The sequence below is a fragment of the Rhinatrema bivittatum genome, chromosome 15 (genome assembly GCF_901001135.1).
Source record: "Rhinatrema bivittatum chromosome 15, aRhiBiv1.1, whole genome shotgun sequence".
Lineage (NCBI taxonomy): Eukaryota > Metazoa > Chordata > Amphibia > Gymnophiona > Rhinatrematidae > Rhinatrema > Rhinatrema bivittatum.
Window position 1 is genome coordinate 78,448,730 of NC_042629.1, and position 23,523 is coordinate 78,472,252.

Genomic DNA, 23,523 nt, shown 5'->3' on the forward strand with positions numbered 1-23,523 from the left:
GATCACCTCAGCAGAGTATTCTGTCCTCAGGAGCGGTCCCTGCATCAAGCAGTGCCAAACAGGTTGTACAATCTTTGGCAGCGCCCAATCAGTTTGTCTGCATCAGAGAAACAGAAAAGTGGAAAGTTTCTGCTCCATTCTGCGATGCTTTTCTGCTCAAATGGAATGAAGAGCAGATATGCTTTTACACCATTTCTACTGCTAACAAGAACAGAGCAAAAATTGATATTCATAGCACTAGCGTTGCGCAGACAAGTTTGGTTCTCAAACCTCATTCAATTGTCAATCAGCCCTCCAATCCCTCTAAGATCTGATGTTATTGACTCAAGAAGATGGTCGTCTATATCATCAAACCTTTCCTCTCTCAACTTGATGACACAAATGTTCAGCGCTTGCTAGGCTCTTCGCTCTTGCTGCCTAAGGAAGTTGAGGACATTTTGGTTTCCGCCTGAAAACCTTTCACCAGAAGAGCTTATAAATTCAAATGGAACCCGTTGTCTTCCTGGTGCCAAGGAAAATCCATGTAAGCCAAGAGAGCTGCTAGAATACTTATTCTTCCTATTCACCTCAGGTCACAGTACATCATCAGTCAAAGTACACCTCACTGCTATAACGGCTTACTGTTTTCAAGTGGATGGGAAATCAATATCTATTCATCCTTTAGAATCAAAGTTCATGAAAGGCTTATGGCATATGAGGCCTCTGATGGCCAAACACCAATGCCTTAGGACCTCAATGTGATATTAGCACCGTTCATGACATTTCCTTATGAACTGTTGGAGCCAACTTCCTTGAAGTTCCTCTCACGTGGAAAGTACTATTCCTAGTTGCATTGCATTAGTAGAAGAATCCATGAGTTTCAGGCAATAGTGCATTATTCACCATACAGGCAGTTTTTCCACACTAGTGTTTGTGCTTCACACTCCTCCCAAGTTCCTTCCAAAAATGGCAACTGCTTTTCATATATATCAAGCCATAACGTTCTTTCCGAGATTGCATGCATACAAGAAGGCCCTTCATTCATTAGATTGCCTTGTCTTGCTATCAAAAGAGAACTCAGTCACATTGTCAGGCCTTGCTACTTTTCATCTCTTATGATCCTTACTGACCGGGCATAGCCGTTGCCTAGCGCAGTTTGTTCATCTGGCTAGCGGACTCATTGCTAAGTCTGACTGGCTTCCAGATCAGACTTTATCAAGGCTCATCAGGTGTGAGCCATGGCTGCATCAGTGGCTTATCTCAGAGCCATGCCTATCAAAGATATTTGCAAAGCTCCAACTTGGTGATCAGTTCACACTTTTACATCCCATTCTGTCTGGACAATCTATTCAGAAGTGACAGTAAATTTGGGCTCTGGGTTGCTTTTTTAGTAATCACTCTGCTACAACACTCAGCCTGGGACTCCCCATGTGACATGGCTAATTCAGCCCTGCTGGTCGATGGAGAAAGCAAGTTTGCTTTAAAAAAAAAAAAAAAAAAAGTCCTCTGTAGACTGCAGGATGAATTAGCCATGCTTAATACCCACCCATCTTCTCTGGAGAGTTGACTACTAAGCTAAAGCAACCCTCTATAATCAGCTGAGGGACTTGAGAAGCAGTGCCCATGCGGGAACTTCTGCACTTGCTTAGTAGAGCAAAAGCAATTTGAGCTAGAAGAGAAGGGTCCATTCAGAGTCATTGGATGACATCACCCAAATGTCATGGTTTATTAATCCTGCTGTCTAAGGAAAACCTTGATTACAGTAAGCAGATTTGCTTTCAAGTTAGCCTCAAAGTAGATTACAATTAGAGTAGTTACATTCCTATTATAATAATGTGATAAGTTACACTCAATATAGGGGAATAGGGCATATAAGGAGACTGGAAATACAGGAACTAAGTTTGTTTTTTGGGGTAGAATGAACTAGTAGTGCAGGTCCAATAGATGAAGTAGCGAGAGTTGGTAAATGAAAGGACCACAATGTGGTTGAATAAGGGGGGTAGTGGCCTTGAATAATGGAGGATGGAGTCAATAAGTAAAAAGGTTCAGTGATAGAAGAAGATATGGTTTCATGAGCTTCAACAAAGTTGTCAAAACCCTACTGGACTTTCTGCAATTTATAAAGATTTCTGTGGATCATCCTTCTGATATATGAGGTCAGGAAAAACCCATCTGTAGAGTTAAGGAGAGTACTTAACAATCACAATCTGAAGTTGTGATATTTAAAACAGTAGCAAGAGACTGAGAGGGTAAGGGATGGACAATTAAAACATTTTTGGGACATATTTCTTAAAGATAGTTGTTAAAAGCTAAAATCAAAACTAAGCATTTAAGTGGTTCTACAAGGACAAGCAGGATGGTAGTCCTCACAGATGGGTGACATCATCCAATGGAGCCTGGCACGGATAACTGCTGTCAGAGTTTCTAGAAACTTTGACTGGCACACTGAGCATGCCCAGCATACCGCTAACCACGTATCCATGCGGGGTTCTTCTTCAGTCTCTTCCTTTCCATGAAGCCGCTGCCTCGCGTTTGTGAGCTTGCATTCTTTCACAGTTTTTCAGTACTTTTTGCTTCCCACGTCCCGTAGGGTCCCTCGCATTTTTTGTCTATTCCACTCTCTGCGACCTGGTAAGTTTTTGCTTCTTCACAGTTGATTGCCGACGGTTTCATCTCCTGGTGTCCACCAACCATCAACCGCGGGCTGCGTACTTTTTCCAAAGGCATCGACCAGTTTTTGCTGGTGCCCCCGGACTAGGTCCATCACAGACCCCCACGAGGTCTGTGTCCTCTGCCTGGGGGCATCCCACGATGTCCGCACTTGTGACCTCTGTGCCCACATGACCCCGAAGGGCCATCAGGCACGTCTTGACAAGATGGAAAAATTATTCGGCTCCAAAGGACCGGATCCGTCATCGGCATCGGGAACCTCCACCCCACTCGGTAAGGAGGATAAAATTTCAACTCTGCAGGGTCACCCCCACAACTGTTCCCCGGACCCGATACTGGAGCTGGGGACCGATCGCGGTCTATGTTGTCCCGTTCCTGTCAGGTTCCTCACTGTCTCCATCGGTCCTGGGAAAGGACCGTGGTGATCATCGAGCATGGTCAAAGAAACATTGTCATCAGTCCTCATCATCGAAGCCAGGGCACGGACAGGCATCGGCATTGGTGCCTCCTCCAAAGCAGTCTCGGGTGGAGGAAGTGGTTTCCTCCGACACCTCTGAAGCCTCTCGGCGGCCTCTACCAACGCCGGTGGAAGGATTGGTGCCCCCCAGCTCCTGATTCTGCCCCCTCTTCCTCAAGCCGTTTTGTCATCAGCTGCCTTCGAGGAGGAGTTAGAGAGGCATGTGAGTTTGGCGGTTGGCTGGGCCCTGCAGAGCTTCAAGCTTCCGGTTCCACCGGGACCACCACTGCCGCAGGAGCCTACTCCATTGGTGCTTGCGCCCTTATTATAGAGGCTCGATATGCTGCTCGGTGTCCTACATATGCAGCCGACTCCAGTGCCCCAAGCCCCTTAACGGCTGAAGGGAACACCACTACTGCCACCAGCCCCCATACCAGTGAGTGACTCCCTCAGAGGAGGAAGGGCCATCAGGTTCCAAGGCGGCTAGGGGACGCAAGGTGCTCCGCCACCTCCCAGCGCTCCAGGGCCATCGGAATCGATTCCACCGATGCCATTGGACCCATCGGGGCTCCTACGGGCTCAAGGCCCATCGATGCCTCCGGATCCTCTCTTGGAGCCCTTGAGGCCTATGTCTCACCCGCCGTTGGGTCTTTGACCCCCCTCCCCCCCCCCCCACATCCCCGGAGGGTTGCAGTGAGGGGGAGGCCCCTTATGATCCCTGGGAAGGGGAGGCGTCCATGTCTTCTACTGAGGAATTGGAGGATCTGCCTTCTGAACCCTCTCCACTGGAGGAGCGATGAAAGTATCCCCTGGAGGATCTTTCCTTCATGGAAAAAGCCATGACAGAATTGGTACCTTTCCAACTTTTAACAGAGCAGGTCACCAGGCACAAGATGCTTGAGATTCTGCAATTCACGGATGCCCCGAAAGAGATGGTGGCAGTGCCAGTCCATGACATCTTCAAAGAGCTGGTAGCCCGCTTTGGGAACACCTCATCTTGGTTCCACCGGTTAACCAGAAGACGGACACAGTGTACTTAGTCCAGCTGTCCACCGGGTTCGAGCACCATCAGCTTCCCCATCAATCGGTGGTGGTAGAGTCAGCCTTGAAGAAGGCAAAGAGGATTCGCACCCATGCCTTGGCTCCCCCAGGGCAGGAGCATAGGGCTGTCGATACCCTTGGCTGCCGGGTGTTTCAGAGCGCTGTGTTAACTGCCTGGATCGCTTGCTACCAATTGTACATGGGTCAGTACTCCAGGAACCTGTGGAAACAGGTCCTTGAATTTAGTGAGTGCCCACCACAGGAATTCCAGGAGGATTTCCAGAAAATCGTCCAGCAGGGCCTGGAGTGCGATAAGCACGAGGTTCGCTCTGCCTATGATGTCTTCGAGACAGCCATGAGAACCGCTGCAGCAAGCATAGAAGCTTGAACAGCGTGGCTGCAAGCCTCAGACTTGCGCCCTGAAATCCAAGACTGCCTAGCTGACTTGCTGTGCAAGGGGGGGAAATCTGTTTGGGGACAGAATCAAAGAGGTGGCAGTGCAGCTGAAGGACTATCAGGAGACCCTTCAGCAGTTGTCAGCTAGTACCTCTGACACCCAACTGCCTAAGAAGCCCCCTCGGCAATATCCAAAGAGACCCTTTTACTGACCACGAAAATACTACCCATCGGCTCCGAGGGCTAGATTTCAACGGCCTCCTCCCAGAGCAAGGCCCAGGCAGCCATGTACACCCGGGCAACCACAGTTCTGCCGCAGAACCCCTCCACAGGGTTTTGACTGGCGGCTAGGGAGCATTAGGCCCAAAAAGCAACAAGGTAGGCAATCCAGAAAAGCCGTGAGCAAACGTAAGAAAGTAGATGCCAAAGAATGTCTTTTTCAATATCTTTATTGGATGGAGACGTATGAAAACAATAAAATCGCCCAACTCAGGCCAAGTTTCGCCACATCCGAGTGGCTGCCTCGGGGGCTTGCAAATAACTGTCAAATTCGTGGCAAATTGGAAATTATTCGCAGGAAATTGGAAATTTATCCTATCGGTTCTTGAACATGAACCGCGGCACTGACATATCTTAATGAAGAACAAGTAGTTCATACACTTTTGTTGGCTCCAGACACTGAATGGTGCCTCATACGTTTATGCCGCCAGTTACTGTATACCATCTCCACTCAAGTAAAGAAAGAAAAAAAAAAAAAAAGGCTAGGGAGCATTAGCCAGCCCTCACTGCAGGACTCCAAACCCCCAGTCGGGGGTCGGCTCCAGTTCTTTGCGGACTGATGGCCCTCCATAACATCGGACCTTTGGGTCCTGTCCATCGTCCGTCAGGGCTACTACAGATTGTACTTCCGGCAAGTACCATCCCATTCTCCTCGATGGAGACCGTCAGGGGACCTACAAATCCTTTGGGTAGAGCTCTTCACCCTTGTACTGGCTCGGGCTGTCGAACCCGTTCCACCCATTCAGCATGGCGAGGGTTTCTACTCCTCATATTTTCTAATCCCCAAGAAGGCAGGAGTGGGGGGGGGACAGGACTCTTGCCCATTCTGGGCCTGAGGGCCCTAAACCGTTTCTTGGTAAAGGAGAAGTTCAAAATGGTCTTGCTGGGCACCTTGATTCCCCTTCTAAAGTGGGAGGCTGGCTCTACTCCCTAGATTTAAAAGACGCATAACACCCATATCCCCATATTTCATGCGGATCGGCAATACCTTCGTGTCCTGTTTGACAGAAGTTATTACCAGTATCGTTTTCTACCCTTTGGCCTGGCATTTGCACCCCAATGTCTTTATCAAGTGTCTAGTGGTTGTAGGTGCTTATCTTCAGAGACAGGGGATGCATGTCTTTCCGTACCTCGATAACTGGCTAATCAAAAGCATTTCAGGACAGGGGACGCAGAGAGCCCTGCACATTTCGATCCAAAGTTTGGAAACCCTTGGATTTCTAATCAACTATCTCAAATCCCTTCTCCAACTGTCCTTGCAACTGGACTTCATTGGGGCTCAACTGGACACTGCCCAGGTGAAGGTTTTCCTACCTTGGGTCAGGGCAGAGACCCTCGCAGCCCTTGCTCAAGCAGTTGCCGCGTGCTCTCATGTCTCGGTGCACCAGTTCCTCCGGTTGCTGGGCCACATGGCAACGACGGTGCATGTCACCCCCTTTGCTCACCTGCACCTTCGCAGGGCACAGTGGACGCTATGCTCACAATGGTGCCAGGCTTCGCAAGACCTGCACGCACATGTTCTAATCACCACACTGCTACGTCAATCCCTTCAGTGGTGGGTGACTCCTGCCAACCTAGAAAAGGGAATGCCCACAACCCCAGATCACCCTTACCACAGACGCGTCTCGCACGGGGTGGAGTGCACACCTGGTGGGTCTCCACACCCAGGGTCTTTGGTTTGCTCAGGAATCGCAGTCTCAAATCAACTTCCTGGAGCTGCATGCGATTTGCTATGCACTCCAAGCATGTCAAGAGCAGTTCATGAACAAGGTAGTTCTTGTTCAGACCGACAATCAGGTAGCTATGTGGTATCTGAACAAACAGGGGGGAACGGGATCCTTCGCCCTCTGTCAGGAGGCAGTCCACATTTGGTCGTGGGCCATCGACAATGGCATCCTCCTCAGGGCGGTGTATCTCCCAGGGGTGGACAATACTTTGGCGGACTCCCTGAGCTGTGCCTTTTGACCTCACGAGTGGTCCCTCAGTCAAGAGGTGGTGAACAAGATCTTTCGCTTAAGGGGGACCCCAGACATAGACCTGTTCGCCTCTCTCGAGAACAGGAAGGTGGACCGCTTCTGCTCCCTAGGCTGGAGGAGCAGCGGATCACTGGCGGATGAATTCTCGATTCACTGGAGCACCGGGCTGGTGTACGCGTACCCTCCCCCTCATCTAAAAAATACTCCAGAAGTTTCAGCAGGATCAGGCTTCCATGATCCTGATCACCCCCTTTTGGCCCCATCAGGTCTGCCTACCCACTCTGCGGGATCTGGCTTCCCACCCCCCGTTCTGGCTGGGGACGGTCCCGGACCTAATCACCCAGGACTGAAACAGGCTCAGTCACCCCAACCTACAAGCCCTGGACCTCATGGCTTGGATGTTGATTGGGTGATGGTGCAGGTCCTTGGCCTTTCGGAAGGGGTATCGCGAGTTATTCAGGAGTCCAGAAAACCTTCCACCAGAAAATGTTTCAATATGAAATGGAGGAGGTTTTCCACTTGGTGCAAAGGATGCGGTCTGGACCCCTTCTCATGCTCCCCTCCCGCACTCTTTTTCCTCTCCGAATCCGGTCTCGAAACCACTTAAGTGAGGGTTCACCTCAGCGCCACGGGAGCTTACCACCAGCATATGGATGGTTCCATCTCCTCCCATTTGCTTGTGGGGTGGTTTATGAGGGGCGTATTACAACTAAAGCCCCCCACTCACCCTAAAGCTGTCTCCTGGGACCTCAACATCATCCTGTCGCAACACATGAAATCTCCGTTTGAACCATTACGTTCGTGCGACCTGAAGTACCTCTCCTGGAAGGTCATCTTCGTGGTCGCAGTAACATCGACTTGCAGGGTCAGTGAACTGCAAGCCCTAGATTCATACCCACCTTATATGAAATTCTGTCACAACAGAGTGGTCCGTCTGGACCCACCCGAAGTTCCTTCGCAGGGTGGTTTCAGAGTTCCATCTCAACCAGTCCATTGTGTTGCCTTCTTTTTTCCAAGTTCTTACACTCACCAGGGTGAACGGCCTCTCTACACTCTAGATTGCAGGAGAGCGCTAGCTTTTTACTTAGAGCGAACAGAGCGTCACTGCCTCTCCATTCAACCTTTTGTCTCCTTCGACAAGAACAGACTAGGGGTTGCCGTCTCCAAGCAGACTTTATCACATTGGCTTGCGGACTGCATTACCTTCTGCTATGCACAGGCGGGCCTACACCTTGAAGGTCACGTCAGGGCTCACTCGATACAAGCCATGTTGGTCTCAGTGGCTCATTTGCATGCAGTCCCCATTCACTAAATTTGCAGAGCAGTGACATGGAGTTCCCTCCACACATTCGCTTCACATTATTGCCTAGACAAGGATGGCTGGCAGGACAGTCTGTTCGGACAATCCATCCTCTTCCAGCCATGAAAACCCAACTCTCCCTCCATGGACCCTTTCCTTGGGTGCAGGCCTGCTCCTGGGGTTGTTGCAGCTCTAGTTGATGTTCACGTTGGCACCGGTTCTCTGCTGCATATGTTCGGAGAGGCCTGGAGCTACTTAATCACCCATGTGTGAGGACTACCATCCTGCTTGTCCTTGGAGAAAGCAGAGTTGCTTACCTGTAACAGGTGTTCTCCAAGGACAGCAAGATGTTAGTCCTCACAAAACCCGCCTGCCACCCCGCGGAGTTGGGTTGTTTCAGTTTGTTATTTTATTTTTCGCGAACTCTGTTATAAGACTGAAGAGGGACCCTGTGTGGACATGTGGTTAGCATGATGTCACCCATGTGTGAGGACTTAGAACCTGCTGTCCTAGGAGAACACCTGTTACAGGTAAGGAACTCTGCTGTGTGAGACCATGCTGGCAGCTGCTCCTGCAGTGGGAGTGCACCTTCTGATAGCATGGAGAAAAAGCAAGACACTTTATATTACAAAAGCTTTTAGCTTGCAAGATATGAATCACAGCTCTTCATCTATTTATTTACACACGTATTTGCTGCATAGTGGAATGTGCCTCTGAACTGATAGCACTGATTCTCACTGCCTAATTTATTTATTTTATTTATATGCATTTGATATTCCACCTTTTCCTAAAGTGGGGCCCAAGACAGATTACATACAGTAATAACACAAGCATAGGAAATCAGACATCCTACACTTTAGCAGCCATTTCCAGGTTGCAGTAATTGAGCAGATCTGATATTACAAACAGGCCGATACAGAAAAACGCGCAGGAGAGCAGGCGAGTGTATCGGCCTGAAAGTGAGGTAGACAAGTTGGATTGTTACATAATGCCACCACCAGAGGGATAATCAAAAACTAGAATCAAACACACCCTATTACACAGGTAGAGGACACCAGAATGCAGACACATTGTATCAGGTCTCATGGACAGAACATCAATATGCACACACATGGAGGACACCAGAATGCAGATATATTGCACCAGTGCACACTTGCAGGACAACAGTGCACACACATTGCGCAAGGTAACAGGTGAAGGACTTCAATTTTTCTCTCAGATCTTAGTTCTTATTTGATTTAGTAAGTTCTAAGGGCATAATTTTCAAAAGGATTTATGTGCATAAAAGTAGCATATATAGTAGCAATTTTCAAAAGCCCATTTATGTGCATAAAACCCAGTTTTAGGCACATAACTCCTTTTGAAAATTATCCCGTGTTTAGTTTGCACCTGTGGGGAAAATCAAACTCAAGTGAACCTATATCCAGAGTTCCTGAATGGCACCAGGTGGTGACCTCACCTGCTGATGTGCTCTCATTGCCCACAGGAGTACTGGTGCAGCTGCGATCCAAATTTGAGGATTCCGAGGAAATGCCACCTGAGCTGCCCGCCCCGGTGTAGTCCAAGTACTCATCTGTTTCAGTGTCCATTATACTTTGTGGTGTTGTGTGAAAGGAACTTGGGGTCCCTGCAGATGCTGGACTAGGTGCCATGCTGCTGATGTGAGACAGACTTTCACTGTGCGGAGTGTGAGAAAGAACCTATTGCAAGAAAGAAGATTGAAAATAAAGCTCTGTGCTTCTCATCAACCAACACCCCTTCCACTCAGCTATGTTTCCCCATCAACTGTTCTCTCCTCCACCCAGTTCTGTGTCTCCTCCCCCCACATTGTGTCATCTGTAAACATCACCAGTCCCATCCAGTTCTGCATCTCCTGTCAACCTACCTCTGTCTCCCAGCAGTCCCCCCCAACCCTTGCTCTCCAGCACTCTCCTGTCAGCTGCCTTTCCACCCAGCTTTGTCTCCAGCTAACCATTCTTCCTGCCCAATACTTTGTCAACTGGCAGTAGCATCCCTTCCTGCCCCCAGTGCCCTTTCTCCTGTCAACCTCTCCCTGTTTACTGACAGCCCCTATCTGCCCAGTGCTATCTCTTACAGCCCAGCACTGTCTCTCGTGACAGCACCCCCACCATACCCAGCTCTGTATTTCTCAGCACCCTCTGCTCTGCTTATCCTACACTGTTTCCCAGCAGCCCAGGTGTTCTGCCCAGCACTGTCTATCCTGACAGCCTTCCCGCCTGCCCAGTATTGTCTCTCTTTGCAGCCCTTCTTCTCTGCCTAGCATTGTCTCCATGTAGCCCTTTCTGTCCAGGTGTGTGCCCTGGACATGCATAACATGGGAATTTAGTCATAGTGTACAACTTCAGGAAGAAGTTGCACAAGATTTACCTGAGTAGGAACCCGGTCAAAATTTTTTCCTAACATCCTCCTCATGTGCTTGCGGGCATGTGATGTCATTTGGTGCTTCAGCAGGAAAGAGAACTGGCACCCCTCGCGAATACAGTGGAAGTGACTGTTCACCTGGTTGTATTTGCATCCTGTAGTTTGGAAGGGAACATGATGGAAATGAAAAGATAAATCTTGCAGACATAAAACCAGCCAAGGCTGCGTCATAGATGACTGTGGATTTCCACTAGCGTGAAATATCTCCTGGCATACACTGGGACATTCAGCACATCATCAGCTTTTCCCAGATCCAGTTTGGAACAAGTACTGCCCAACATCTGCTGCTGTACTTCCTGCTTCTTGATGGCCTGTTCAAGCAGAAGGAAGATACAACCTCTTTCAACCAGAGAAGGTTGAGGGTGCCAGGGTTAGGCCAGATATGCTTTGTTATTAGCCCATTAGGGATGCTGCATGTAAGCAAAGCAATATAAGAAAGGAGGCTACCTCCTGTTAGGCTGAACCTCTGCCCTCCTGTCTGAGAAAAACCCTGCACCGGAGAAAAGTGGGCCTACCTCAACTGGAGAAGGCTCCCTTTTTATTTCCATTTATTGTTTGCCTCGTTCCAGACATTGGGATTGTACTTTGGAATCGAGAACAAATGCGAGCTGGGGGAGGGAGGGAAGTAAGCAGTATCTGAACAGGGCAGGTGAAGACTCGCCCATCACCATGGCAAACATACACCGCACACGGCAATCTGTCATCTGCCTGCTTTGTTTAGCCAAGGCCTATCACCTGAAACACCAAAAGTTGAGTAAATAATAGCAACTGCCGGCTCTCCTGACATTTGTAAACCAAGACAGGGTACGGTCCAGTGTCTGTTGACACCTGTTGTCATGGTTACCACAGCCAGCTTATCACTCCAGCATAAATTCTTTATGAATTAATAGCTGAAGGGGAGCGTTTTTCCTTTTCTTCCTTTCTTTTGGCAGTTGACATTTTTTTTGTTTTGTTGTGAATAGTGGGACAAAGAGCTGGTAATTATAATGCAGTTAGAGGGATGGTTGCAGCACTTTCTGCAGCTGGACAGAGTATGCCGGACACAGACAATTTCCACTCATTATATGGGCAGACTTCCTCACAGTCCCTATCAGCAAAATTGTAAGAGTCTGCAAAGGTTTCTGTCTTTGCTTCGTTTATCTACTACCCTAGAATCTATTACCAATGACTAGCTCTGGCAATGACCAGGAGATAAGAACATAGGAAAATTGGTTCTTACCTGCTAATTTTCATTCCTGTAGTGCCACAGATCATACCAGACTCCTGGGTTTTGCGTCCCTTCCAGCAGATGGAGATAGAGAAACTTTTGCAGACACTGCCACATAACCTTGTGTGCCACCTGCAGTCCTTCAATATTGATAAGTACCCAAGCCAAGATAGCAACAGTACCAATAACAAAATAACATCCCCCTGAATGAGCAGTAGGAAAGGGAACTTAGAACAGATAACTTTGCCTACAGTGATAAACATGCAGGAATATCAAAACTTATTCCTCAGATTAATTACAATAACAGACCTCCCTCTCTCCATTGGGCGGGACTCTGGACTGATCTGTGGTACTACAGGAACAAAAATTAGCAGGTAAGAACCAATTTTCCTTTCCCTATACGTACCCAGATCAGTCAGACTTCTGGGTTGTACCAAAGCTTGCATAAATGAGATGGGACTGTGAGAGTCCCGCTCAAAGTACACATTCAGCAAAACCCATAGATTCTGGGGCCTGAAAATCCAAATGATATTGCCTGGTGAAAGTGTGCAATTACTTCCAAGGTGCTGCCCTGCAAATCTCTTGCTGCGAAACTTGCTGACATTCGGCCCAGGAGGCCATCTGGGAATAAGAAGAATGAGCCCTTAACCCTTCCGGGACAGGAAGAGCCTGACAGATGTACGTGGAGCCAATGACTTCCTTCAACCACTGTGCATGCATGGCTTTTGACGCATTATGACCCTTTTTTTGCACCACTCCATAACACAAAAGGTGATCTGACATCTGGAAGCTGTTAATAACTTTGACACCTCAGCAATGCATGTTGACATCTGAGAGTCTCAATGAGGCACCGTAGCATCTAAATTTGGGAAAGCCGGGAGCTCCACCAACTGACTTAGGTAGAATGATGAACCATCCTCAAGGAGACCCCCGCATCCGAAATCTTCAAAAAAGGATCTCCATATAAGGCTTGATGTCCTGAGATCCTTCTAGCAGAACAAATCGCCACCAAAAAAACACCTTCAACATGAGATTATTCATAGTAGCCCTTTCTAAGAGGTTTGAACGACGCCAGACACATGTTCTTAAGGACTAAGTTAAGGCTCCAGGAGGAGCACAGCTTCTGAACCAGAGGGCGCAAATGCTTCGCCCCCCAGGAAGAAATACACCACATTCAGATGCTTAGCTAGAGCAGCTTCCTGCACCTTGCCTCCAAGATAGCCCAAAGCCAACATCTGAACCCTGAGGGAGTTAAAAGACAAACCCTTCATCAACCCTCTTTGCAAAAAGGTCAGAATATGTGCCACAGACGCTCGTATAGGATTAACACCTTGCGCTGCACACCAAGCCTCAAAAACTCTCCATACTTTCACATACACTAAGGAGGTGGAAGTTTTTCTAGCCTGCAATAGAATAGAAATGACATCCTCAGAATATCCTTTCTCCCTTAAGAGCTTCCTCTCAAAAGCCAAGTGTGAGACAGAAATAAGCCACCTGATCTGAAAATATGGGGCCTTGATACAAAAGCTTCATCAGATGAGCGAATCTCAATGGTCCATCCACTGCTAGGTTGATCAGATCTGCAAACTAAGGCGTCCGAGTCCGGAGCCACCAGAATTATGTCTCCTGGATGAATCTCCATGCAGCACAATATCTTGCCCACCAGTGACCATGGTGGAAATACATAATGTCCCGTGGCCAAGGAAGGACCAAAACATCGACCCCCGTCTGCTCCATGCTCTCTTCTGTGACTGAAGAAGCTCAGTGCCTTGGCATTCTGGTGAGTTGCCATTAAATCCATATGGGGGTCTGACCCATCTGCAACTGATGAGATACATTGCTTCCTCTGATAACTCCCACTCTCCAGGATCTAGCTGCTGCCGGCTGAGATAATCTGCTTGCACATTTTTGGTCCCGGCTATGTGAGAAGCCGCTATCAACACCAGATGCTGCTTTGCCCAGCGGATCAGATCTCCAGCTTTCTGAACCACCACTCAACTCTTGGTACCACCCTGGCGGTTGATGTAAGCCACCACCATGGCATTGTCTGACAAGATCCTGACTGGACAGCTGCACAAGAGAGGTAGAAACACCTGCAACTCCAACTGCACCACTCTCATCTCTAAGCGATCGATGGACCACAACGCTTCCTCTGCTGATCACTGGCCCTGCACTGACTGAGCTTGGCAGACAGCTCCCCAACTGGAAAAACTGGGTCGGTGGTAACCACCTCCAAGTCCACCCCATGGACCAAGCCATCATGAGAGACTGGACCTGGCTAACTCTGTAAGAGGTAGTAAAAGTTGAAATTGCTCTGACAATGGGTCCCACTGGGAAAGCAATGCCGCCTGCAGAAGCCTCATATGAGCAAACGCCCAAGGAACCTGCTCCAAAGTAGATGCCATGGAACTGAGAACCTGCAAGTAATCCCAAACCCTGGGCACCTGGTTCTTCAACAGCCTGTGAACTTGTGAATGCAGTTTGACACATGTACTCCTTGGTGAGAAAAACTTTCCCCAGAAACTCCAACACCTGAGAAGGGGAGAGATGACTCTTGGACAAATTCACTATCCAGCCCAGGGATTACAAGAGTTGCAACACCAAGTCCACCGCTTGTCTGCAAAGGACTTCTGATTTTGCTTGAATGAGCCAGTCGTCCAGATATGGTTGAACCAGCACACCCTGCTTCCTGAGGGCTGCCGCCACCACCACCATCACCTTGGTGAAAGTCCTCGGAGCAGTTGCCAGAGCAAACGAAAGGGCGCAAAAGTGAAAATGCCTCCCAAGGATCATGAACTGCTGGTCCAGCCGGATCCCTATGTGCAGGTACGCCTTTGTCAGATCCAAGGAAGCCAAGAACTCTCTCTTGTGCACCGTTGCGATAACAGAACGCAAAGTCTCCATCTGAAAACGAGGAACTTTGAGAGCCACTTTTACTTTCTTTAAGTCCAGAATTGGGCGAAAAGTCCCCTCCTTCTTTGGAACCATGAAATAAACGGAGTAGGGCCTCGTCCCCCATTCCTCTAGGTGGACGGGAACAATGGCTCCTAGCATCTGCATACAGTCGATGGTTTGCAGCACCACCATCCTCTTCTTCACTGAGGTGCAAGGGGAAGACCAAGAACAGGTCACTTAGCAGATGGGCAATTTTTAAAGCGTAACCTTGTGATATTACACTTAAGACCCATTGGTCTGATGTGATCTTGGCCCACTCATAAAAAGGTCAACCGACCCTCCCCCACCTATGACCGGGACTGAAGAGTGGGCCAGCCTCGCTTCATTGGGCAGATTTGGCTCCTCCACTATCATGGCTAGAGCCATCCCTGTTAAGCTTTCGGTCTCGAAAGAACTGGTTCCAGGACTGCTACCTCCCCGAGGTCTACCTCTGGGCTCCTCCTGAAGCCCTACCTTGCCAAAAACACCTTTGCCCTCGAAAACGAGAACACAAAGGAAAAGAATCTCTTGGCCCTTTAGGCTTATCTTCAGGTAACTTGTGTACTTTGTTCTCCCCCAGATGCTTTATCAGCTCCTCCAAGTCTTCTCCAAAAAGCAGCTTTCCCTTAAAAGGCAATGCTTCTAACTGAGACTTAGACAAAATATCCGCCAACCAGTTTCATAACCAAAGAAACCTGGCCGAAACTGCCAACATCATTGTTCTGGAGGAAGTCCTAATGAGGTCATACAACGCATCGGCTCCATAAGTGATAGAAGCTTCCAGCTGCTCCTCCTGCTTGGACTCTGAGGCCGACATGGCTTTGTCAGCCTGCAACTGCTGCACCCATCGCAACCCAACCCGAAGCATAAAACTGCTGCACACCGCAGCAGGGATACCAAGAGCAGACACCTCAAAAATCTTTTTAAGATGGACCTTGCGCTTTCTGTCTTGCAAATCCTTTAAAGCGGCAGAATTGACCACCGGAATATTTGTGTTCTTAGAACTGCCAAGATGGAGGCATCCACCTTTGGGACTCTCAAGAGTTCCAGCGTGTCCTCAGGCAAAGGATATAACTTATCCATTTCTCTTTCCACCTTCAAGCCAGTCTCCGGAGTGTCCCACTCGCTGACCATCAACTTTTTAAATTGAATTATGGAACAGAAAAGCATTCACTGAAACACTTAAGCCATCCATGACTGGATCCGTGTCATCCTGATCAGACTCCTGCGGACCATTTATGCCCACCTCCGCAAGGACATAGGGGATCAGGGTCCCAATTCTTCTCTGTGGAATAGATGAACCACCTTAGGATCATCCTCATCCTCAGCCGGGACCTTCCCAGACCCCTCATCCAGATCTTGCCCCCCCCCCCCCCAGGGAAGGATCCGGCTCTAGAGGGCTTTCTCCAGACGGGACCCCATGTTCAGAATCATCGGCCCCCTGAGCAGGCAACTCCAGGACTCGCTGAACTCTGGTAGCGCCAGAAGTCCTTGAAAGCCTGGACTTCTTAGGCTGCGAACCTTCTGACGCCACCTATGTGGAAGCATGCCGCCCCGCGGCCTTCCGGACCAAATAAGCTCTGTGCAACAAGAGAACGAAATCTGATGAGAAGGTGGAAGAATCATCAGAGACCACCCCCAGAAAGTCCTCGTCCTACCCCGTGCCCCCTTGGGGCTCAAATTGGCCAGTGACAGTGGAGGGAGATCCCCTCCCCTCCTGGCAGCCATGAAAGAATCCAAGATAGCTGCCTTTCCCATGTTCACCGGGAACGGAGCCACTGCTTCCCCTGACACAGCCGAAGACCTCCAAGACCTGCACTGCCATGTTGAAGCCTCTGTGATCACTTCCGAAATGCGCGCTCTTCTAGAGAGGCACCAGGAACACTGGCCAGCTTGAGAAAGCAGAGTTGATTACCTGTAAAAGGTGTTCTCCCAGGACAGCAGGATGTTAGTCCTCACATATGAGTGACATTATCAGATGGAGCCCTGTCATGGAAAACTTTTTGTCAAAGTTTCTAGAACTTTGACAGGCACAGTGAGCATGCCCAGCATGGTACTAACCCTGTAGCCACCAGGGGTCCCCCTTCAGTCTCATTTGTAGCAAAAAGTATGAGCGAAAAATAAAATAAGAAAACAATATCGAACCCAACTCCATGGGGTGGTGGGCGGGTTTTGTGAGGACTAACATCCTGCTCTCCTGGGAGAACACCTGTTACAGGTAAGCAACTCTGCTTTCTCCCAGGACAAGCAGGATGGTAGTCCTTACATATGGGTGAATAGCAAGCTACAGACTGACTCATAAGAAGCAGGCCAAGCAGCACACAACATGTGCAATAGGCACAACAACTGGGGTGCTGTTGGCAATAATGAGGCAGCCTGAAATTCACAACGGGTCAAGGTAGGACGAGTTGGGTTTCTATACTGGAAATAAGTTTCGTAGGACAGACTGGCCAAAGACGGAGTCTTGTCTTCCAGCCTTGTCCAGGCAGTAGTGGACAGCGAAGGTGTGGAGAGAACTCCATGTCGCAGCTCTGCAGATGTCGGCAACTGAACGATAGTGTGCAACTGACGTTGCTATGGCCCTGACTGAGTGTGCCTTCACTCGTCCCTGAAGTGAAAGGCCTGCTTCATGGTAGCAGAATTCAATGCAGTCTGCTAACCAGTTGGAGAGAGTCTGCTTGCCCACCACAACTCCAAGCTTGTTTTTGTCAAATGAAACAAAGAGTTGGGTAGAAGTTGTGCAGAGCTCGCTCACCCGGGTGAGTGTGAGGCCTTGGGAAGAAAGTGGGCAAGATTATGGACTGATTTAAAGGAAATCAGTGACCACCTTAGGCAGGAATTTAGGGTGAGTACGGAGAACCACCCGGTCATGGAGGAACCTTGTGTAGGGTGAGTAGGTCACAAGGGCCTGTAACTCACCCTGCGAGCAGATGTAATGGCTACTAGGAAAATAATTTTCCATGTAAGATATCTGAATTTGCAGGAATGCAGGGGCTCAAAAGAAGGACACATGAGCCGTGCAAGTACTACGTTGAGGTCCCATGCCACGACTGGTGGTCGTAGAGGAGGCTTAAGCTGTAGTAAGCCTCTCATGAAGCTACTCACCAGGGGTTGAGCTGTTATCGGGGCATCCCCTATACCTTGATGATATACAGAGATGGCACTGAGGTGTACTCGTATAGAGGAAGTCTGGAGGCCAGATTCCGAGAGGTGCCAGAGATAGTCTGTTTGGATGTGGGGCAAGAAAAGGGATCGAAGCCCTTCTGTGTGCACCACATGGTAAAACTCTTCCATTTAGAGCGGTAAGATTTCCATGTGGAAGGCTTCTGTGAAGCTACGAGGACTTGAGAGATACCACTAGAAAGATTGAGTGGTTGTAGAATCAACCTTTCAACATCCAGGTCGTCAGAGACAAGGTCTGGAGGTTCAGGTGGCATAACTTGCCATGATTCTGTTATGAGGTTGGGCTCCGTGCCCAGGTGAATGGGATCCTGGACAGAGAGCTCGAGAAGTATGGGAAAGCAGACTTGGTGTGGCCAATACAGGCTATGATTATCATGGTGCCTCGGTCCTGTTGTAGCTTCACGAGAGTCTTGCTTATCAGCGGAATCGGAGGGTATGCATATAGCAGACCTATGTTTCAGGGACAGGCGAAGGCATTCATGGTTGCTGCTGTCCAGTCCCTGTGCAGGGAGCCGAAGCGTTCCACTTTGCGGTTCAGTTTGGACGCAGAGAGGTCGATGATCGGTTGACCCCACCAGTGGAAGATTCTGCTCGCAACAGAGGGATCCAAGGACCACTCATGGGGCTGGAAATGTTGGCTGAGGCGGTCCGCCAGTGTATTCTCTGTGCCTGCCAGATAATTGGCTCACCGTAGAATTGAGTGCGACAGGGCCCAGGCCCAAATCTGCACCGCCTCTTGGCAGAGCAGATAAGAGCCGGTGCCCCCTTGTTTGTTCAGGTACCACATTGCAACTTGGTTGTCTGTTTGGTTTAAGACTACCTTGTTGGAGAGGCATTCCTTGAATGCATAGAGGGTGTACCGCATCACCTGAAGCTCCAGGAAGTTTATTTGACAGGTCGCTTCGGTTCTTGTCCAAGTCCCTTGGGTTTGAAAGCTTCCGACATGGGCTCCCCAACCTAGGTTGGAGGCATCCGTGGTTAAGGTCATCTGAGGAACTGGTTGCTGAAAGGGTAGACGTGTTTGTAAGTTGGCTTTGTGCGTCCACCAAGCAAGAGACAAAAAACTTGACTGGTTATGTGCAGTGGCGTAGCCACGGGTGGGCCTGGGTGGGCAGGTGCCCACCCAACTTAGACCCAGGCCCACCCAACTGGCACCGGAACTGCAAGGCTGTCGCGGGATCCCATCCCCGCGACAGCGAACAAGAGAACCCACGCCTCGCGCGCCATCACGGCACACGTGGGGAAGCGCTGCTGCGGCCGTATGGCCAACCGGTCTTCCTGTTGAGGGGGGGGGGGGGAGCGGAAGCGCTGCGCGCAGCTTCCGCTTCCTCCCCCCAATGCAGGAAGATCAGCTGGCCTCTCCTGCTGCCACCCGTTCTCCTGCTATCTTCGGGCCAAACGGCCCGCCGAACTTCCTGTTTGGGGGTGGGGGAGTGGAAGCGCCGCGCACAGCTTCTGCTTTCTCCCCCAAAACAGGAAGATCAGCTGGCCTCTCCTGCTGCCACCGGCCTCCTGCTATCTTTGGGCGTCGGGCTGTATGGCCCGCCGATCTTCCTGCTTGGGGGGGGGAGGAGGGAGGAAGCGGACGTTGTGCACTGCGCTTCCGCTCCCCCCCCCCCCGACAGGAAGTTCGGCGGGCAGTACGGCCCGACGCCCGAAGATAGCAGGAGTCCGGTGGCAGCAGGAGAGGCAGTTGATCTTCCTGCTTTGGGGGGCAGCTGATCTTCCTGCTTTGGGGGGAGGAAGCGGAAGCTGTGCACGTGCTTGAATGTGTACGTGTGGATGAGAATGGGAGTGTGTGGGTGTGTGGGTGAAAACTGGAGCCTGGGTGTGTATGTGGGTGAGAATGGAAGCTTGAATATGTGGGTGAATGGGAGCTCAAATGCGTGTATGTGTGGTTGAGAATGGGAGCCTGGGTTTGTGTGGGTGAGAATGGGAGCTTGAATGTGTGTATGTGTGGGTGAGAATGGGAGCTTGAATATGTGGGTGAATGGGAGCTTGAATGTGTGTATGTGTGGGTGAGAATGGGAGCCTGGGTTTGTGGGTGGGTGAGAATGGGAGCTTGAATATGTGGGTGAATGGGAGCTTGAATGTGTGTGTATGTGTGGGTGAGAATGAGAGCCTGGGTTTGTGTGGGTAGGTGAGAATGGAAGCTTGAATATGTGGATAAGAATGGGTGCTTGAATGTGTGTATGTGTGGGTGAGAATAGGACCTTAAATGTGTATATGTATGGATGAGAATGGGAGCTTGAATATGTGTGGGTGAGACTGGGAGCATGGGTTTGTGGGTGAGAATGGGAGTCTGGGTTTATGTGTGTGGGTGAGAATGGGTGCCTGGATGTGCGTCTGTGTGTGCATAAGAATATAAGCCTGGGGAGGGGTGAGAAAGTGAGAACTTGTATGTGTGTCTGCAGAGAATGTGAGCTTGGGGGGGGGGGAGAGCATATGAGAGTGAGAGCTTGAGTGTGTGAGAGGGAGTCTGTGAGAGAAAGCGTGTATGTGTAAGGGAAGAAGACAGTAATAGAAGAAAGACACTGAAAAGGAATTAGGAAATGAGCTCTAAGGGAAAAAATGGGAAAAAGAGACCAGGACCAACTGATTAGAAAAATACAAAGATCAGACAACAAAGGTAGAAATATATATCTATATTTTGAGATGTTAGCAATTTAAATATAAGCAACACAACCGCTCTCTCAAAATTTATGGACAGGTAGGAGCCGTGTATAAAATCGTAATAATAAGAAGGCTAAAGTACCACAAATCACCGTGAATTATGTTTGTATCATTAAGTAAACCTCATACTTAGGCGTAGATGTGAATGCTATGCTGCATAATTTGGCATTATTTATCAGTAAAAAAACAACTAGTAGACCTGCATGCCTACAGCCCACCCATGTTAACCTTGTGCCCACCCAAAAAATCAATTCTGGCTACGCCACTGGTTATGTGGACAAGGGACGTAAGCGGCTGACTGGCTTGATGCCATTGAGATAGCAGAGTTTCTTACTTGTAACAGGTGTTCTCCCAGGACAGCAGGATGTAGTCCTCACATGTGGGTGACGTCACTGGACAGAGCCCTATCACGGAAAACTTTTCTGTCAAAGTTTCTAGAACTTTTGACTGACACTCTGAGCATGCCCTGCATGCCATGATCCCTGCAGCCACAGGTGTCTCCCTTCAGTCTCGTTTATAGCAAAAGGTGCGAGCGAAAAAATAAAATAATAAAACGTTTAGGACCCAACGCCGCGGGGTGGCAGGTGGGTTTCGTGAGGACTACATCCTGCTGTCCTGGGAGAACACCTGTTACAGGTAAGCAACTCTGCTTTCTCCCAGGACAAGGAGGATGGTAGTCTTCACATTTGGGTGATTAGCAAACTACAGGCTGACTCATTTGTTTGGACCAACAGCATACAACTTGTGCAACAGGCACAACAAGTGGTGAACTATTGGGAAAAATGAGGCAGCCTGAATAACCACAGCAGATGGACGTGGAAGGAGTTGGAATTATACTGGAAATAAGTTTTTCAAGACGGATTGGCTGAAGGCAGAGTCTTGACTTCCTCTTTGTACAGACAATAATGTGCTGCAAATGTGTGAAGAGAACTCCATATTGCAGCTTTACAGACCTCAGCAATCGGTACTGAACGGTAGTGTGCTACTGACGTTGCCATGGCCCTTATGGAGTGCACCTTCACTCGTCCCTGGAGAGGAAGGCCAGCTTTCTCATAGCAGAATTTGATAGTCTGCTAGCCAGTTGGAGAGAGTTTGTTTGCCCACTGCAACTCCTGGCTTGTTTTTATCAAAAGAAACAAAGAGTTGGGTGGATTTCCTATGGACTGCAGTGTGGTCTAGGTAAAATGCACGTGCACGTTTACAGTCCAAGGTGTGTAAAACTCTCTCGCCCTGGTGAGAGTGAGGCCTTGGGAAAAAGGTGGGCAAGACTATAGACTGATTCAATTGGAAGTCAGTAACCACCTTGGGAAGGAACTTAGGGTGAGTACGGAGTATCACTCGGTCATGTAGGAACCTGGTATAGGGTGAGTATGTGACAAGTGCTTGTAACTCACTAAACCTTTGAAGCAGTTGTAATGGTTACTAGGAAGAGAACTTTCCATGTAAGGAATGTAACATCACAGGAGTGCAAAGTCTCAAACGGGGAGCGCATGAGCCTTGTAAGTACTACATTTAGGTCCCATTCAGTGACTGGTGGCCGTAGCGTGGGCTTGAGTTGTAGTAAGCCCCTCATAAATCTACTCACAAGGGGTTGCGCTGTTATCAGGGCATCCCCAATTCCTTTGTGGTATGCTGAGATGGCACTCAGGTGTACCCTCACCAAGGAAGTCTGGAGACCAGAGTCTGAAAGGTGCCAGAGGTAGTCTAATAGAGATGGAGTGGGGCAGGAGAAAGGGTCGATACCTTTTTGCGTGCACCATATGGTAAATCTATTCCAATTAGAACGATAGGATTTTCGTGTGGAAGGCTTTCGTTAAGCTACAAGCACTTGAGAGACATCAGTTGAGAGGTTACGTGGCTGCAGGATCAAGCTTTCAACATCCAGACTGTGAGAGATAGGGTCTGAAGGTTCGGATGGCATAACATGCCTTGGTTCTGAGTTATGAGAGTTGACGCTGTGCCCAGGCGAATGGGATCTCTGATCGAGAGGTCGAGAAGCATGGGAAAACATACTTGTTGAGGCCAATACGGGGCTATGAGTATCATTGACCCTTTGTCCTGTTGTAGCTTCACGAGAGTCTTGGCTATCAGCGGTATCGGGGGATACCTGTATAAGAAGCCTGTGTTCCAGGGGCAAGCAAAGGCATCCATGGCTAACTTGTTTGGTTGTCTGTGCAGGGAGCAGAATCTGTCCACTTTGTGATTCAGTTTGGATGCAAAGAGGTTTATTGTTGGTTGACCCCAGCGTTGGAAGATTCTGGTCGTTACCACCAGATCCAGAGACCACTCGTGGGGATGGAACTGTCGGCTGAGGCGATCTGCTACTATGTTCTGTATGCCTGCCAGATAAGTGGCCCGGAGATACATGGAGTGTGCAAGGGCCCAGGTCCAGATCTGTGCGGCTTCTTGGCAGAGGAGATAAGAGTCTGTGCCTCCCTGTTTGTTCAGGTATCACATTGCAACTGTGTTGTCTGTTTGTATGAGAACCGTCTTGTGTGAAAGGCAGTCCTTGAATGCGTATAGAGCATAACGTATAGTTTGAAGCTCTAGGAAGTTGATCTGAAACGTTGCTTCGAGCTGTGTCCAAATACCTTGAGTTTGAAGGTTGTTCACATGAGCTCCCCAAGTCAAGTTGGATGTGTCTATGGTTAAAGCTATTTGCGGAACTGGTTGTTGAAATGGTAGACCTGTTAGCAAGTTGGCTTTGTTTGTCCACCAGTGATAAACGTAACTGATGGGCTACTCGAATCTGGGATGAAAGAGGTTGACTGGCTTGGAGCCACTGAGATTTCAAAGTCCATTGAGTTATTCTCATGGCCAGCCTGGCCATAGGAGTGACGTGGACCTTGGAAGCCTTTTGGCCCAGCAATGATAAGAATTGATGGGCTGAGGCCGTTTTCTTTGTACGCAGAGACACAGCTAGTCTGGAGAGTGTGTCTGCGAGTTCGTTGGGCAGGAAGGCCTTTGCCACTGTGGTGTCCAAATC

At 49.2% G+C, this 23,523-nt stretch overlaps 1 protein-coding gene across 3 annotated transcripts in view; it reads right to left on the reverse strand.

Annotated features, from left to right (window-relative positions):
* The window catches only part of CASZ1 (castor zinc finger 1), a 357,431-nt gene that overhangs the window by 25,690 nt on the left and 308,218 nt on the right, over window positions 1–23,523 (reverse strand). For all 3 annotated transcript variants that reach the window (XM_029579132.1, XM_029579133.1, XM_029579131.1), the window contains 2 exons: window positions 10,487–10,635; window positions 9,558–9,798 (listed from right to left, as the gene is read on the reverse strand). In XM_029579132.1, the coding sequence (XP_029434992.1) occupies window positions 9,558–9,798; window positions 10,487–10,635 (390 nt within the window). The remainder of the gene's footprint in view (window positions 1–9,557; window positions 9,799–10,486; window positions 10,636–23,523) is intronic.